This window comes from Metarhizium acridum (genome assembly GCF_019434415.1).
Source record: "Metarhizium acridum strain ARSEF 324 chromosome Unknown scaffold_141, whole genome shotgun sequence".
Classification (NCBI taxonomy): domain Eukaryota; kingdom Fungi; phylum Ascomycota; class Sordariomycetes; order Hypocreales; family Clavicipitaceae; genus Metarhizium; species Metarhizium acridum.
In genome coordinates, this window is record NW_027094020.1 from 548265 (window position 1) to 564779 (window position 16515).

At 50.8% G+C, this 16515-nt stretch overlaps 5 protein-coding genes across 6 annotated transcripts; 2 read left to right on the plus strand and 3 right to left on the minus strand.

The window, feature by feature from the left end:
• Positions 1-493: 493 nt before the first annotated feature.
• RRP45_1 (3'-5'-exoribonuclease) lies at positions 494-1483 on the plus strand (the record flags this gene model as incomplete). The annotated part of the gene is made up of 2 exons (XM_066119417.1): positions 494-657; positions 766-1483. 2 exons carry the CDS (start codon positions 494-496, stop codon positions 1481-1483), a joined length of 882 nt encoding a protein of 293 aa, XP_065975210.1.
• A 241-nt stretch (positions 1484-1724) lies between these two features.
• Positions 1725-2905, minus strand: ARL3_1 (ADP-ribosylation factor protein 3). Its single transcript, XM_066119418.1, has 2 exons — positions 2640-2905; positions 1725-2427 (listed from the first exon to the last, which is right to left on the minus strand). The coding sequence occupies exon 2, from the start codon at positions 2357-2359 to the stop codon at positions 1838-1840; it is 522 nt and encodes a 173-aa protein (XP_065975211.1). The 5' UTR covers positions 2360-2427; positions 2640-2905; the 3' UTR covers positions 1725-1837.
• A 1144-nt stretch (positions 2906-4049) lies between these two features.
• Positions 4050-6709, plus strand: NHX1_1 (monovalent cation:H+ antiporter, CPA1 (nhx1)). Of its 2 annotated transcripts, XM_007810686.2 has the most exons (5): positions 4050-4342; positions 4417-4437; positions 4532-4678; positions 4783-5439; positions 5499-6709. In XM_007810686.2, exons 1-5 carry the CDS (start codon positions 4297-4299, stop codon positions 6557-6559), a joined length of 1932 nt encoding a protein of 643 aa, XP_007808877.1. In that variant the 5' UTR covers positions 4050-4296; the 3' UTR covers positions 6560-6709. The 2 variants fall into 2 exon arrangements, with proteins under 2 accessions (XP_007808877.1, XP_065975212.1); XM_066119419.1 differs by lacking the exons at positions 4050-4342; positions 4417-4437; positions 4532-4678 and having other exon boundaries at positions 4712-5439.
• Positions 6710-6752: 43 nt separating this feature from the next.
• Positions 6753-12086, minus strand: eaf1_1 (RNA polymerase II transcription elongation factor SpEAF). The gene is made up of 3 exons (XM_066119420.1): positions 11911-12086; positions 11681-11833; positions 6753-11505 (listed from the first exon to the last, which is right to left on the minus strand). The coding sequence occupies exons 1-3, from the start codon at positions 11970-11972 to the stop codon at positions 7236-7238; spliced, it is 4485 nt and encodes a 1494-aa protein (XP_065975213.1). The 5' UTR covers positions 11973-12086; the 3' UTR covers positions 6753-7235.
• Positions 12087-14506: 2420 nt separating this feature from the next.
• J3458_008830 (uncharacterized protein) lies at positions 14507-16259 on the minus strand. The gene has a single exon (XM_066119421.1). The coding sequence runs from the start codon at positions 15837-15839 to the stop codon at positions 14805-14807; it is 1035 nt and encodes a 344-aa protein (XP_065975214.1). The 5' UTR covers positions 15840-16259; the 3' UTR covers positions 14507-14804.
• Positions 16260-16515: the final 256 nt, after the last annotated feature.

Consider the following 16515-nt stretch of genomic DNA (forward strand, 5'->3'; position numbering starts at 1 on the left):
CTCGTTTGATAGTCGTCTGAAGAAACTCGGTTGCCGAGACGGAGGTGGATCCCGGCAGTTGGTTGCTTCACGCTGCGGCAGGGTCTTAACACATAAAATATGCGGTGTGGCCACGCCCATTTCTTGTGTAACACAAGCCAATAGGCCCAGAGAATCACGGCATCTTCCAGCAAAAAAACGAGCATGCATCAAATACACAGGATGTAATAGTGTGCAATTTTTCTTGACCACAGCCTGCGGTCTAATTGACTCACAAATGTGTATCTTTTACAATCGCCCGAATTATATGCAGATGCAGATGCACAAACGGCCCCCACCATCAATGCTCAACCTTGGATTCCTACCCATAGGTTTTTAGCTCCCACCGCCCGGCAGAATTTTCAACCCCACGTCACTCACTGAGCATACACACGATGAGCAAAGCCAGTGGAAAAACAACCTCTTGAATACATACAGAAAGAGGCCCGTTTCTGTTTCTCAATTGACAGACACAATGCCGCGAGATGCGGAACCGTCGCTGAGCGAGAAAACTTTTCTCACAAAGGCGCTCGAGGAGGGCCTGCGCCTGGACAATCGCAAATTTGAGCAGTTCCGGCCTCTGGAGCTCACTTTTGGAGATGAGTTTGGCGTTGCGGATGTCAAGTGCGGGAAGACAAGGCAAGTTCTTCCAAACCCTTCCAACAATAAAGGAGAGAGGAAAAAAGACGGAGCCTGAAAACCAAACGTAATAAAGTGGCTACAGCCACCACTAACACCGACACATAGAATCGTCGCCAAAGTCTCGGCAGAAGTAACAGTGCCCTTCACAGACCGCCCCTTTGACGGCATATTCTCCATATCCTCGGAACTAAGCCCCATGGTGGCGCCGTCATTCGAAGTTAACCGCCCGACAGAGCAGGAGGTCCTCCTCTCGAGGATCCTCGAAAAGACCATCCGCCGCTCCGGCGCCCTCGACACAGAGTCGCTCTGCCTCGTCGCCGGGCAAAAGTGCTGGTCCGTCCGCGCCGACGTCCACGTCCTCTCGCACGACGGCAACCTCCTCGACGTGGCGTGCTTCGCCGTCGTCGCCGCCCTCCGGCACTTTCGCAAGCCAGAGACCACCATGGAGGGCGAGACGCTGACCATTTACACGCCGGCGGAGCGGGAGCCCGTGGCCCTCAGCTGGCTGCACTCGCCGTTTTGCGTGACGTTTAGTTTTTTCGGCCACGAAGGGGAGACGGTGCTGATGGATACAACGTGGCTGGAGGAGCAGCTGAGGGTGAGCAGCTGTACGTTTAGTCTGAACAAGCATGGCGAGATATGCCAGGTGTCGAAGCTGGGGGGTGCGGACGTGGACGCGCCCCTTTTCGTGAGGTGTGCGCAGTTGGCGCTGGAGAGGGTCAAGGTGTTCACGGACCTGGTGGATAGGAAGTTGATGGAGGATGGAAAGAGGAGGGACAAGGGAGGGTTGATGGCCGAGTTAAAGGCAGATAATGATAGATGATGTGGTTAGGAAGGGATATATTGGAGCTCAAGGCCAAAAAAAGGAAGAGAAAGGCTGTTGTGTTGTTATTTTATCATGGCGCATTATCACGATATGGCAGGATAGAGAAAAAAAAAGCCGAGACATCTTGATACCCCCTAGTTACAGGCTCATGCTATTTCAAACCTCAAAACATAAGTTGATAACCTGGGCATATCGCTGATTAAAAAAAAAGTACAATGATCTCCGTTGAAATCTATCCAGGCCAAGACGCCGTGCTAAACCACACTCTCTAGAATCATGGTTCGTAGCTCGTGAAATAAATAAATAAATCAAAACCCCATTTTCCGGTTGCAAAATCTCCCCTTCTTTCTCTCATCTCATCACCGGCGGCCTCGACTCCTTATTCCACTGCACTCTTGTCCTCACCCAATCCACCGCCTCCCTTACGCCATCTCCAGTCAATGCACTTAACGACAATACTCTGGAATCGCGAATACTGCTCGCCTTATCGCCCTCCATGACCTTCTTCACCAGGCCTTCCTTGATGCGAATCGTCTCGACGCAATCCTCCCTGTCCTGCTTATTCGCGAGAATGAGCAGCGGCACGCCTTCCGTCTCCGAATGCTGCAGCACGTCTTCGAGAACAAGTCTGCACTCCTCCAGACGGCCGTTGTCATCGTCCTCGAGCGACCCGTCGCCGATGTCCGTACTGTCGATGATGAAGACGATGGCGTGACAGCTGGCGTAGTAGCTTTGCCAGAGATTGCGAAGGGACAGCTGGCCCCCGACATCCCATAGCTTCATATACATGTCGGGCAAGGTTATTGTCGAGACATTCTGGCCGACGGTCGGCACGGTCTTGAGCTTTGGTTCCGGCCCGTTGGGGAGGTACATGGACTTGACTTGTTCGAGGAACGTGGTCTTGCCGGCATTATCGAGGCCCAGGAGGATGACGGAGTACTCTGTCGGTCATTTTGGTCAGCTTCATTGCCGTCTGCGCCTTGATACTCGTTGACGAGGTTGCAGACCTTCTTTGCTGGTCGCGTAGAGATACAGGCCCTTGGCGAGGTGGTACATGTTTCTGGACTCGACGGGCCGTTTTGTCGTTTGACCACGGCTCAGCTGGTTCCATAGACAGGCGCATTCATTTGTTGGATCAAAGGGGAAGACAGACGCTAATGCGAGAATTTTTATGGCGCAGAGTGTATAGGACGGCTACGCTTTGTGACGTGTCGTGAGAGACGACTAGAGGCGCGGTATCGGTATGGCGGTGATGCTGACTCTGATATTCCATGTTCTGTTCGGCGTTGTTCTGGCGAAGGTTTAGGCGGCTTGTGGCCACCTGTAGGGGACTTGTTCGCAAGGGCGGCTCGACTGCACTAGGATGGTGGGGCAATATGGACCCTTTGATGCTCAACTTTGAACGCTGGCTTTGCGATGGGTCAAACGGGTCAATGCATTTGCTCGAGTGCGCTACGCTGCTGTCTTTATCGGGGTTTTATCCTAATTACTCCGTACATTAACCTGCTATCCCTTTGAATGTGCGAAGGTGCAGCTTTTGTAACTGACCCACTCTTTCTGCGATACCTAGCCGGTACCTTTCTTGCAATAAGGTCAGCCACTAAACCTTCCACACTAAAATTATCATACTAATAATTCCGGCCTTTATAATGGAGCCAAAGAGTGACATTACGAGTATCTTAACAGCCGATAATGCGTTATTTGTTTGCCTCAAGCCGGCAGAGATTTTAGGCGGGCGGCATTTTTACGCCCTTATCACAGCATAATCTTGTCCGACGAGGGAAAAGGGCTCGATGCCACGCTTGTCAAGGCTTTCAATGTGGTCAAATTAGGTCACAAAGCCAAAAAACAGCGCTTACAGAGGTCTCCGGGAATAGGGCCAAAAAGGCCCCGTACGCCCAATTCGGCTGTGATAAGTGCGAGGTAGCTTTGTGTAAATCTAAAGATTACTGGTACTTATATCATCATATAATTTCTTAGTGTAGTCAGGTACCTTTTAATAATTGGCTTCTTATTGGCCCATACCCCGGTCCGCTACAAAAGCTGCACCTTCGCACATTCAAAGGGATACATTAAATCTCAAATGTGTGTTCTTCACTGGACTTTTCTCTGAGGAAGTGTGGGGGCTCGTCCGTGCGGCGCGCGCCGTCTCAATTGGACCACCACTTCTAAAGTGGCTCGATGCCGATGAAACTTTCCAAGTCTCTGCCCACTTCTAAAGTTGTCCAAGTCGCGGATACTGAGCCCAATGAGTGGGGAATGCCCTGCTGGAAGTAGCCGATACTTTTATTTTGGCAGGTACCTGCACGTGTGCGCATGTGCCAATACAGCGTCCAGATCAGGAGGGACACCCTGTCCTGACGCCAGGCTCCAGCCAGCAAGAACAGCAGGTGCCACCTGGGCCAACGGTTGTTGTTGCCGAAATGTTTCTTTTGCGCCGAATGCCTTGCCCCGCCAAGGCCAAAAGCCCAGGCCGCGCCAAACCCCTTCCGATCTTCCACGTCAACCTTCAAATCCGGCTTGGGTCCATTTGGGGCCTTGTCGCTTTGTGCAGTTTCATCGTCGTAGATTTACAATTTATTCGACGCAAACCTTGCATTTCCTTTCGCCAGTTCTTGCTCCAGACGCACCCTTAGAAAGTCCCAGAGATACAACGCACACATCGACAACTCATGCTCTGTCTGGCCCCGCCGTGAGGCTCTCACTAGAGCTCCAAAGCTCTAACCTGTTCGAATTCCCTCATCGCGTAACCTCCCGGATTGGTCTATTCACTTGCAACTCTGTTCCGGTATCAAATATCGTAGCCAACCATGGATTTGGCCACAGAAGTCGCCGACCTGGGCTTGAAACTTCTACGTATGTTGAACACTGAGGAGCCATGCTACGCCCGTCGAGAAGTAGGCACGAGACTGACTGACCAAACGCGACAGGACGAGATGACAGCGAGGAAGGTTCGTCGACCCCCAAGTTAATGCGATTCTCCCCGAAATGCAATTTCATCTTGCGCTATCGGACGGAGCCTGTTGCTGACCTACAAACTTCTAGAGGGCGATGGCGCGACCAAGGAACTGTACGCAGCATGGACCATCTTCATTGCCATTTTGCTGCTCATTGCAGCCTTTTTCACGAGTTACATGCTCCAAATAAAGAAAGTGACGGCCGTCCACGAAACAGTCATTTCAATCTTTGCGGGTTCGTAATTGCATTCCCTGAAGAGCCTTGGCTCGCGACTTGGCGCAATTGTCAGTCTTGTCTTGACCGGAACTTGAACTGACTGAGCTGCGCCGCACTCGTAGGCATGACGGTTGGATTGATCCTCATCGTCACCTCGGGCGATTCGATACGAACCATGATCAATTTCAACTATCAAATCTTCTTCAACCTCTTACTACCGCCGATTATTCTCTCCTCTGGATACGAGTTGCACCAAGCCAACTTCTTCCGCAACATCGGCACAATTCTTACATTCGCCTTTGCAGGAACATTTCTGTCTGCCGTCGTCATTGGATTCATTCTTTGGCTCTACTCCCTGATCCCCGGAACCCTGAGGATGACATTCGTTGATGCAATTTCTGTTGGTGCCACCTTGTCCGCCACTGACCCAGTCACAATCTTGGCTATTTTCAATACCTACAAGGTTGATCCGAAGCTGTATACCATTATTTTCGGCGAGTCAATTCTTAATGACGCCATTGCCATTGTCATTTTTGAGACAGCACAAAAATACAACAAGGGCGAAGCATCTAGCTACGGAATCCTCAGCTTCTTTGAAGGTACCGGCATTTTCTTGCTGGTTTTTTTCAGCAGTTTACTCATCGGCATCGTTGTCGGCATTGGCACCGCCTTGCTTCTCAAATTTACTTATCTCAGACGATATACAAAGATTGAAAGCTGTCTCGTCTTCTTGATAGCCTATGCCACCTACTTCTTCTCCCAAGGTGTGCATTTGTCTGGTAAGCGATATCCCGTTCTGCTCAGTAAATATCGTCCTCGCTTTACTCATCTCGATTAGGTATCGTGTCTTTGCTTTTCTGCGGTATAACCCTGAAGCATTATGCCTATTTCAACATGTCTCGCCGAACCCAACTCACCACAAAGTATATTTTCCAAGTAATATCGCAATTGTCCGAAAACTTCATCTTCATTTATCTTGGTCTGGCCTTGTTCACCGACAGTGCGCTGTCATTCCAGCCACCCCTTATTATGATTACCATTCTAGCCGTTTGCGTTGCTCGATGGGTTGCCGTTTTCCCCCTGTCTAAAGCTATCAACTGGTTTATTTCGTATCGCGCAAGGCGGCGTGGTGTTGAAGCTACTGAAGAATTGCCGTACAACTACCAGGCAATGCTTTTCTGGGCGGGCCTTCGCGGCGCCGTCGGCGTGGCTCTGGCCGAACTTCTGACCGGTGATAATGCCCTCGCTCTTCGAGCTACTGTGTTGGTTGTGGTTGTCCTAACCGTCATCATCTTTGGTGGCACCACTGCCCGTATGCTCGAGATCCTCGGCATTCGGACCGGAGTTGTGGAGGAGATTGATAGCGACGACGAGTTTGATATTGAAACCGTTTCCGGTGCTCTCCATGCTAAACGTTCGGGTGGCGGCATTGGCTACACACCTAGGCGAAATGGCAACATTGTTCTGCACAACCTAGAGGAAGGTCGGTCTGCTACTTATGTGTCTGGCCACAGGTCACCGCACCTCTCTGGAAGCGGCCAAAATACCCGAGGAAACAGTCTTAGCCGAAAGAATTCCAATCGTAACCAGGATGAGTTTGAGAGGGCAGATTTGCTTGGTCGTAATGGCGAAGACTCCGACTTTGACACAGACATTGACACGTCTGACCTACCGCCCCCCGCTCGTCCTGCCCGCCACACCGGCTCACGGCCCTATCCCCAAACGGACAGTGCCTTTATGAGCCCAGCTGGTGAGGCATCGCAGCCAATGCCCATGACTGCCACCGGGGCTATTCGACAACTTTGGAGCGCGGAAGATCCAGCGGGTCTATTTAGACAACTAGACGAGGACTTTATCAAGCCGCACCTCTTACTCCAGGGCGATAGCAATAAAAGTTAGCCAGCGAGCTAGATAGATGCATGGGGGCTACTTGAGCATGTAGATACGGACAGAGATGTATGACGAGTTTCATAACCATAGCGCTGGAAAAGTTGGCTCGAAATCAATGGGATGAATGAATGGAGGCTTAGACGAGCCATGTTTCCTTGGTCTGAGTGGTCTTCCTTGTATATTGTAACTACTTGGCGCATGTGGCGTTTTTATTTGTATTGGTGGTAAGCCTACATGTTTGATTTAGACCATCTTATTCATCAATTTACTTTTGAATCGTCACCTGCGCTGGGACAAATATAATTACGTGCATGCCTTCTCTGGGCAAAATGTTTTTTCTTTTTACGTCGAGAGAGCTTCCGTTGCCCCCATTCGACAACATTAGGTATATACAACAGTTCACAGCCCGTCAAGATAAGACGAGCAGTTTGCCAATACTGCGCTCGCTATTCCAGCTACTCGCCCCGAGCTCCATGCCTGATGGCAATAATGATTTCTGGCAACCCTGACTATTCTGCAAAACAAAAGACGCGCTGACCATGACCGTAACCGTGTGTAAATGAGGTAGAAGAAACGGCAACCGAGACCCCAAGAAGCTTTCCGCCGCCAACGTGACATCCAAAACTACAGCCAAAAGTAGCAGATGAAGCACTATAAGAACTAACCGAGATACAAGAGAGCTGGTTTATTGCCCCCCTGAAGGAGTGGCACTACCGCTGGATTGGCGTTGATGGCTCTGCCCGGGACTGGGCGCAGGGACGGGAGTAGGAGATGCTTGGCTCCCTGCGCGCTGGTGCACTTGTTGTTGAGCCTGCTGCGCTTGCTGAGCCTGTTGAGCCTGCTGAGCCTTTGCCTGTTGCTGAGCCTGAAGAGTGGCGGCGGCCTGCTGCTGTTGTCGGAGAAGAGCCGCATACTGGTGAGGACTGGTGGTTGCCGCAATGCTGTTGGCAAGACCAGGCTGACCGGTTCCCCCCGCAGCAGCATTCATGGCAGATTGGCGCTGTGCCATCATGGTTCTCGTGAGATGTTCTGTTGCGACTTGGCGTGCTTGTTCGGGCGTAAGATTCGGGTTCTTTGCCCTCAGCTGGGCTTCTAGTTGAGCAAGCTGTGCGGCGATGCCGGCGGGAAGTTGCGGATGAACTCTTTGGCCCGGGGAACTGCCATTAACCGAGACGGGCATGTGTAGACCATTAGTTGGCGGTGGTGTATGCCCATTGCCATTGGGAACCGCACTGTACTGAGCCATCATGGCCTGTGCGGTGGTCATGTAGTTTTGTTGATTGATTCCGTTGATGCCATTGCGCAGGGGAGGCGAGCTGTGCGGCCCAGGAGTACCAACTGCTGCGCCATTGGTCTGTTGCTGCGGTGGTTGCTGCTGCTGCTGCTGCTGTTGCTGATGCTGTTGATGTGGCTGGACTTGCTGCGGTTGATGATGTTGCTGGTGCTGAGCCTGCTGGATCTGCACTCTCTGCTGTTCAGAGATGCGTTGGGCACGAAGCATCAAGTTGGCATCCGGCTGCTGGTTCGGCATTGGCATTCTCTGCTGGCCTTGCATCGCAGCTTGCAGCTGGGCCTGCGGGACAGCGGCCATCTGGCTGGCAACCGAAAGTCCGCCATTCATCTGAGCTTGGACACCAGCAACTCCCATCCCATTGACTGGAGCTTGCATAGGCATCCGAGGCCGCTGAGTGGCAGCGGCAACTGCAGCTGCGGCTGCGAGTTGGCTTGGGATACCAGGACGAGCAGCACCACCTGCTGCTGGAACGCTGCCGTTTGGAAGATGATTTCCGTTTTGCTGTGCTTGTCCTCCAGCCCCCGCTGCTTGGGCTGCTTGGGCTGCTTGGGCTGCCTGTCCTTGGGTCCTGGCTTGTAGAGCAGCTCGTCGCTGGGCTTCTTGCCGCTGCGCGTACTGTGCCATCTTCTCTGCTAGAGCTTGATCGCGTTCGAAACGGAGGAGACTGTAATCTCTTGGCGTCTTCTTCTGCCTTTGCGAAATAGCGTCGTTGGGCTTCTTGTTAGCTGAATTTTGTGATGCTGAGTGCTGTTGCTTTTGAATGGTGGTCTCTCTCTTCTTGGCGAGCTTTCTCATTGCATCAAGTAGACTCAAGTGCTTTTGATTACGCCGCCTCTCGACTCGCAGTGGCACTGACGGTCTCCTGCGAACGGGCGTCATGGCACCACCAGCGGCACTGGCTTGTTGTGCAGCAATTTGATTCTGTTGAGCAATGACTCGCTGTGCTGACTCAATTCTGCTGTTGTATGCCTTGAAGTACTGCGTCTTTTGCATGTCTGCTGGAAGGCCTTCGAGATTGATCCATCGCTCAAAGCATTCCCAAGGCGTGCGTCTCTCAGCGCCCGACTGAAACTTGGATTTGGTTGACAACATGTTCGAAATCAATGACCAATTGTACGAATACTCCCGAACAAGCCCCCGCAGTTCATCATCCTCTACCAGAGTCCATTGCGATGGCCCGCGAGACTCATAGAAGCTCTGCACAGGCATTGGATGTTCTGAAGGTGGCCTGAATTGGTGGCCTGCATGGAGCCGGTCTCTGATGTGTTTTGAGTCGGGTTGGAATAGGGCAACTTCGTCAGTCATTGGGGGGAGTTCAACGTTGTGGACCGCTTGGTCGGCCACGAACGCGCCCTCAAACTCATCATCCGACTCCTCATTCTCGTAGTTGAATCTGCTGCGTTTGCGCGGAGGGGTGGACGTTACAAGCTTCATTTCACCTTCCACATACTTGCTCAGGGGCAAAGCAGGACGGCGCCAATGGGCGTCTGGGTCATACTCGGGGTTTGTGATATCCGCACGCAGTACCTTCAGAGGCGAGCCATACATCGGAAGCTCATCAAGTAGTGCATCCGAAGCCGATGTGCGCCGCAACTCGAACACAACATCGTCCTCCTGTAGAGTGAAGATGGCGGAGGGGGGAACGGTTTCCACGAAGTCATCGGCAAGTTCGTCCACTGGTTGCGGCGAGTCTACATCGCCAGATGATATCAGATCTGGAGTCGGCTGATTGTCCGCCCCGTCTCCATCACCATCCGTCATGGGTACATCTGCTTCTACCGTCTCAGCCCTTGGAGGGATAGCAGAACGAACTTGCATCTGCTTTCGCTCATCGGAGGATGCTTCGTACCATTCCGCGCAGGCATAGGCCAATTTTCGGGCAGCTGTCATTTTCCATTTACGTTCCTCACGAAAATCAGTCCGCATCCATTTCATCTCTTGTAGTAGCGTGTCCCATTGTGTCGGAGGTCTTGTCGGCTCAGGGCAGCGCTTGAGTTGACGTAACGACCACTTGTCATGCTGTTGCAAATGGTATACACGCCTTAGAACCTTGCAAGCCTGGTGATCTTGGATGACAATGTTAGCATCCGGAGTGGCGATGGTCTTATTTGCTTGAAACAAGATTCGTTCAAGCGGTTGCATCCACTTGGACGCGCCGGTAAAGTTTTGTACGAAGAGTGAAGTATAGTAGTCGTCCGTTGGCTGCAAGATTTCCTTGTGGCCCGATACAATGGATTTCTCATCAACTCGCTTTGATTGTTTCCCGAAAAGGACCGTTGACACCTGGCCCTTCGATCGATCTCGTTTATGCCCATTTCTTACTCTGGATGCCGGAGACTGGGGAGTCGAAGTGACAGGTGTGAGCTGATCGTGTGACCCTTTTGTCGCATCTCGGTCTGACATGGAAGGGCGGGATATCGCGCCTCCTCCCACGATTTCGGTCACAGATTTCAATCGCATAGCCCCGGAGGATACACGAGTGACAGCTCTCTCCGGCGCCGGTGGTTGCGCAGTCTGTTCCTTTTTAACGACTGCAGTGGAAGTCTGAGCTGTGCTTTGAGCCGCTGGTTTTGAATCGCGAGGAGTTATGGGTTTCTGAGTTTGGGCTTGTGTTGGTAGCTCTGTGGCGTCGACTTGCATCTGATCGGGCGAACTATCCTGACTATCGGGAAACCCAGCGGTACCGAGTTTCTTTGGCTCACTTGCTGGGGGTTCATGTTTTGGAACATTGTCAATCATAGAAGCTTTCGCGGCTTCTTCAGGTACTTGTGGTGTCGCAGATGTCGTGCTGGATCTGATGGATTCTTGAAGAAGTTGGTCCTCTGCGCCTGAACTGTGCTCCTGACCTTCTGCTGCCTTCTCTTGCTGGTGTTGGCTAACTTCACTAGCGTCTGGCTTGTCCGGATGTCGCGTGGGATCGACAAATCGGGTACTATCATTGTCGGGGCTGGTGTCCGTGGATACGTCGTGTATGGCCGGCGTGGTCGCGGTGTGAGTAGTCGATGCTGGCGATGACATAGCCTCGGCTGCTTTAACAGCCTCAGGCGGGAGTTTAATGCTGAGAGGCGCATTGGTTGCATTATTTTTAAGCGACGCAGTGGCGGTCGGCTGCTTAATCGGAAGAGGTGTTGGAGTGACCGATCCTAGAGCTGTGTCATTGTGTTTAGTTGCACTGCTGGCAGACTTCTTCGTCCCTGGAGGAAATTTAACATGAGGTTGTTGTGGTTGTGGTTGTGGTTGAGTTGCATTGTTGGTCGTCGAGGCGCTATTTGTTTTGATCTTGATATTCGTGGTCGGCTCAACAGCTAATGGTGGTTTTGATCCAGGCGCAACTGGTTTCGCGGGAGATGTCGTGCTTTGCGATGATTTCTGTGCAGGCAGAATTGGCGTTGCCTGTGCTGAACTGCCTGATGCTGAGCTCGGTCGGCCATTGGCAACAGAATCAACCGTCTTGGACTGGGATACATCAGATGATTTTTGTACGGGCGCTACCGACAATTCCTTTTTGATGCTATCGAGTGGTATTGGAATTGGAACTGGCGTCGGCTTCGAAGACGGCTGAGTTGTCGCAGCACTTATTTGCAAAGCGAGTGATCTTTTCAACTTGTCAATCGATTGCTTTTGCCTCGCCGGAATATGAAGCTCATTCAGCAGCTTTCCTCTGTAGATGGGAAATTAGTATTAGAGACAAAGACATATTCCGCACGCCCTGACTAAACGGAGACGACATCGCAATAAATGGCGGCCAGGTGCTCAATTGATGCACACAACAAAAACACCAATATCGGTCCGAGGAATATTGAAAAAAAGAGTCAGATTGCATGGCAAGGACGTACTGCAAGATGTCATTTGCTTGCAAAAACTGCCATTCAGCCTGTGTTGCCGCTGGCGCGTCAGGGTTAGCAAATGCATGGCTCGGCAAGGTCTCGACTTGGGTCGCGACCGCGAAGAGCTCGCGCAGCTTTCTCTTTCTCGACGTTACGATTGCACTGCGACGGGTCAGCACGACAAAAATTATATCAAAATGACGAGAAAGAATCGCGCCTTCGAACGAGACTATACTCACTTGCAGTCGTTGCGCTTTGATTGAAGCAGCCTCGATAGGTCGGGGTGCCCGACCTCAGTCATAGCATCGGCGTTGGCGGCATCCGTTTGAGGGCCAAACAGATGCACTGGAGGCCAATACGTAGTTGACTGAGATGAAATACCGGGTGGGTGACGATGCAAAAGGTGGTGGTTGAGGCCGTATTGACGAATTGTTTTTTTCGTCTTTGTGAGGAGTCACCAACTTGAGAGAGGGCGTTGGAATTTGTCGGGCGGCGATTTCACCTCTGGGGGGACCTTAGGGGGGAGGGGCCCGGTTAGTGGTGGTGGAAATTTTTTTGCCAGCGACATGGACATTGAATGCCTTGAGCAGGCGGCAGCAGACGGCCAATATTCAAGCCCCAGAAGGGGGAGGGGCTCAAGGAGTCTACGGGGTACGGAGCTTGTAGCTACCTGGTTTGGACCAGCTTAAATGTCAACTTGGCATCTCGAGGGACGGAGCCTAGTCATTCTCGCTGAGTCCGCTGCACTACTACTAGGGCGTGTTCGGCGTGTCCCATGTTGGCTATTGCGGCATGTCGACATCAACGACAGGCCTGGGTCGTCAATTTGTCCGAGAGAGGCACCTGTACAGTATGTACATGGACCAAACCCGACATGAACACAGCTGGGTGCGGGTAGCCGGCGGGCGGGGGCCAGTTCAACCTCGGACGCGACTTCAATGAACGGGAATCCACTATCCAGCGCCTGAGGGAGGCAGCCACCAGAACATAGGCAAGAATTGAATCGCGCGCTCGCACCAACTCTGACCATCGAGGCAGCCACGGTCGACCTTGGACCCGCACTGTATGCAGACGGCAAGCCTGTCTTGCCCGATGCACGAGTCGTGCATCACTGCACTCCGTGCCGGCCGAACAAATTGGAGCAGACAGTACGCACTGCTGTTTCAACACTGTAACCCGCATGGCCTGTTATGCTCTAGCCTTCAACTGTGCGCAATTTTCACCACCGCATCCGGGGTCCCGCTCCAATCGTCATGGATTGCCCAGCCGAGGATGAGTTCGGGGGGCTTGAGTAATAGCCTGAAGTTCCTTACGGCCCTGCACGTTGATCCTGCTTTTCTCATAATACTTTGGAGCCATTTTTTTTAAGGCGGTGCTGTCGTTCGTTAAGATGACCGTGCTTTTGCTTTTTCCAAAATGAGTGCTTCGTAGTGAAATATCCAGAGGAAAACCCCTTTTAATTTCTTGCTTGATTTATCGTATAAAACCATGTCTCGTCCTTTGGACTTACATACATCATGCGCCAAGAACCAAGACACATCCAAGACGAAAGAAAAAGGTAGAAAAGGTGCTACGGTCGGTTAGACGGGATCAGCGCAACACGGAAAAGATTGCAAATTCATACACTAGCCACGTTTTCATAGTAGTGTGGCTTGATAATACATACACACCAGAAGAATGCTATGCAACTTAGGTACCTACCTAGGTACCTGGTAGGTATTAGACTGTTTCCAGTCTATTCACCCGAAATTGCTCCAACATTAATCAAAGGAATGAAAGGGATCTACACGATCCCTTTGAGTGTGTTAAAGTCCATTTTGCGTACCGAGCCAGGGTCCTAGCCAATGGAAAAAAGAAAAAAATTGAAAGGTGTAAAGGACCACAAAGAAATAGTATGATAATAAAAGTACCAGTAATGTTTAAATTTGAAAAGAGCTACCAGTTGACATCTTCCAAATGCAGCTGACCTTGTTGGCAAAAGGTTCCCGTTAGGTATCGCAGAAAAAGTGGTTCCAATACATCGGTTGGACCTTAACACACTCCCAATGATAGATGGCCAGGCACGCACATGGCATAGTATCTGATATCCCTTTAATTGTGTTGAGGTGCCGCCTTTGTATCTACTCCAGAACAGCCCTATCGAGTATTTCTACTTGTACTAGGCCTAATAAAATACTATTAAGTAATGTATTAAAGACGATTAAGAGTATATTTATTATGACAATCAATACGTGAGTATCCCCTAAAAGCAGCGAAGACTACAATGATGTAGCTGCGGGGATGAGCAACCAATTAAAAGCTTAATTACACATGGTACCTTAATCCCTCAATATTTTATATGATGATATAAGTACCCATAAAAATCTAGGTTACGAAACGCTACCTCATAAACGCTATAATCTTCACTATTATTAATGTCTCTTGACGTCACCAGCCGCTACCCGGGGCCCTGTGGATACTGAGACCTAGTTGTAGTCTTCGCTGCTTTTAGGGGATACATGTACCTACTTAACACTAAATTCTCATTGGATATTATCCCGTAAGGGACTTCGCTGGCATCTCAACACATTCGAAAGCATTCGACGCATCTTCGCACGACTGGGCCGCGAGCTACGCCGCATTCCCTCTGCATGTATATGTTGCTGTTTATGCACATTTCGTTTCGCGAAATTGCCCCAAGTGGCGTTTAGCTGACCATGTTGCATGCCCATCAAAATGCAGAGCAGGCTGGCCGGTTCCTGGCTTGGTTTGACCACAACTGGAATGAGTGACTCCGTCATTTGTCTTTCGGTCACATTCTGCAGCCTTCGTCTCACTGTTTCCGTCAATAATGGCAAAATATATTCATTGTTACGAAATGTCTTGTTCAACAGTCTCATCTTGACTGGCAAAGATAGCAAAGCACGGCTGTCTCTCCCCAGAGCCTTTCCAGGTCGCTGAGCGAGTCTCCGTCTTTCAGATAGTTGGCGACGACATGGCGCCATCTCAAGCTCTTAGATTGGTGGTGCATGACTCAATCAGTCCAGGGTGTTTTTGCAATGTGCTCTCCGTCCTTCGATGCCACCCGTTATTCCTTATACCATGGATCCCGCTCGCAGAGAATCTCACGCCAAATGGGACCGTATTCTTCCTCCTAGATGGTGGCGATCTCCTTGGCAACCTCCTCGCTCACGTCCCTCCACTCTGTGCCCTTTGTGTCCTCCTTGTGTTTTGCTAGAGCTACGATATCGAAGCGATGACCTGCCCAAATACCCCGATACATGTCTGGAAAAATACCTCGCGGTTTTGACCATAATATACGATACAGTAGAACGTCCCCAAAGCCCAAGACGTCAATACTTGGTCCACGAATGTATTGAGGCTTCAAAGCAACAGCCTCGGAGCGAACGAATTCCTTGGTTGTTAGGTTTCGGAGGATCCATGGTTGATCTTCAGGAAAGTAAGTTGATCCCTTGACGCGCATTTCATGCCATTTTATTTTGAGTATTGGCTCATCTTGTTTTGCCCTGTCGGAGCAAGACCTGAGCACACGATCCGATTCCCAGGCGAGTAGGATGTCGTTTTGCAGCTCAGATGCTGTCGGCCGAACATATGGGCAAAGGGAGAGTTCCTGTACACGGTGTACTCCATCATCGTCGCCGTCTCTGTGGCTCCATACATCGAACAAGTCTTGGTAGACTTTGTGCAATTCCCTCTGACAAGACAAAGCTGGGGGCAAGTCGCCTGGTTCAATCTGGTCCCCGACGCACACAATATTCTCGCCGGCCCATTGGCCCCGAAGTGATGCATAATATTCAAGGATATTTTCTTGACAAATATCCCAGAAGTGTCGACTAGTCAGACTGAAACATACAAGATCATCTATAGAGTCTATGTGACGCACGATTTGTAGGTGTAATTCTGTAGGGAGATCGATGATAGTGATTGAACGCATGAAATGGGGAGTTGTCATGTCATAGTGATCTCCAATTTTAACTCTTTTGTGGTTTCTCGAGTATTCATTGGAGTTTCGTTTCTCAGTATTACTGATCGTGATCGCTCCGCACTCATTGGTGGAGGTGCGCCGTCTAGGAAAATACAATCGCCTTGGTGGAATTATAGGCACAGCAAGACGACGTACAAGTGCCTCGCCATACTCGGCAAAAGTCCGCTCAATGTCACCACTCATCTCGAATCTCTACTTCGCCCGAGGAGCGACAAGATAGAAGCGTTCTCCCATCTGAATTCGGTTTCTTTTCTTTTCCTTTTTAGTAGGATGAGCCGAAGAAGAGAAGCAGAATATGCATTGAGGGTGAAGTTGAGGAATTGAGTGAAAATGATCCAACTGAAGAAATCTTGAGCGAATTCGAGGTTCAACAGCCAGTAGCAATTCTTCAGCTGTTGACACCTGCCCAAGGCCTGCAAATCGGGGGCCATTGGATCACCCACTTCAAAATGGGCATTCTTTTAGGTCTGTAGTCGTCTTTTTCGGACATGGCCGTCCTAGCAGCTTGGTTTGGTGTTGAAGTAATCGTTAAAATACTACGCCACCCCTTGCACGTTAGAGCTGTGGGTGCAAGGGGTACGATCATCCGAAGGCTGGGAGTCCTTGGGCCAAGCAACTATTAAGCCATTACATTTAGCTAGCTATCTAGTTATGCAGAGCCGTGGTCTGACCTATATGGATTCCGTGTAAGGACCTGTCGTCTTCTATGCCGCTCATCCCTCATCTTCATCTTCATACCCTCTGGTGGAGACTCGTAAAACAGGTGACCACGATCAAAGGGCGCATCCAGCATCAAGCCCTGGAGCGTTTTTACGCGAGAGACAGCTACGTAGCTTAAACCAGTCTGAAAGTCCCGACA

Bases quoted from the DNA above. Each gene is read 5' to 3' on its own strand.
- NHX1_1 (XM_007810686.2), top strand. From the start codon at position 4,297: ATGGATTTGGCCACAGAAGTCGCCGACCTGGGCTTGAAACTTCTAC. The intron at 4,679-4,782 runs GTTCGTAATTGC...CCGCACTCGTAG, and splicing joins AGTCATTTCAATCTTTGCGG to GCATGACGGTTGGATTGATC. The intron at 5,440-5,498 runs GTAAGCGATATC...CATCTCGATTAG, and splicing joins CCAAGGTGTGCATTTGTCTG to GTATCGTGTCTTTGCTTTTC.
- J3458_008830 (XM_066119421.1), bottom strand. From the start codon at position 15,839: ATGAGTGGTGACATTGAGCGGACTTTTGCCGAGTATGGCGAGGCACTT.
- eaf1_1 (XM_066119420.1), bottom strand. From the start codon at position 11,972: ATGACTGAGGTCGGGCACCCCGACCTATCGAGGCTGCTTCAATCAAAG. The intron at 11,834-11,910 runs GTGAGTATAGTC...GACCCGTCGCAG, and splicing joins TCAAAGCGCAACGACTGCAA to TGCAATCGTAACGTCGAGAA. The intron at 11,506-11,680 runs GTACGTCCTTGC...TCCCATCTACAG, and splicing joins CAAGCAAATGACATCTTGCA to AGGAAAGCTGCTGAATGAGC.
- ARL3_1 (XM_066119418.1), bottom strand. From the start codon at position 2,359: ATGTACCTCCCCAACGGGCCGGAACCAAAGCTCAAGACCGTGCCGACC.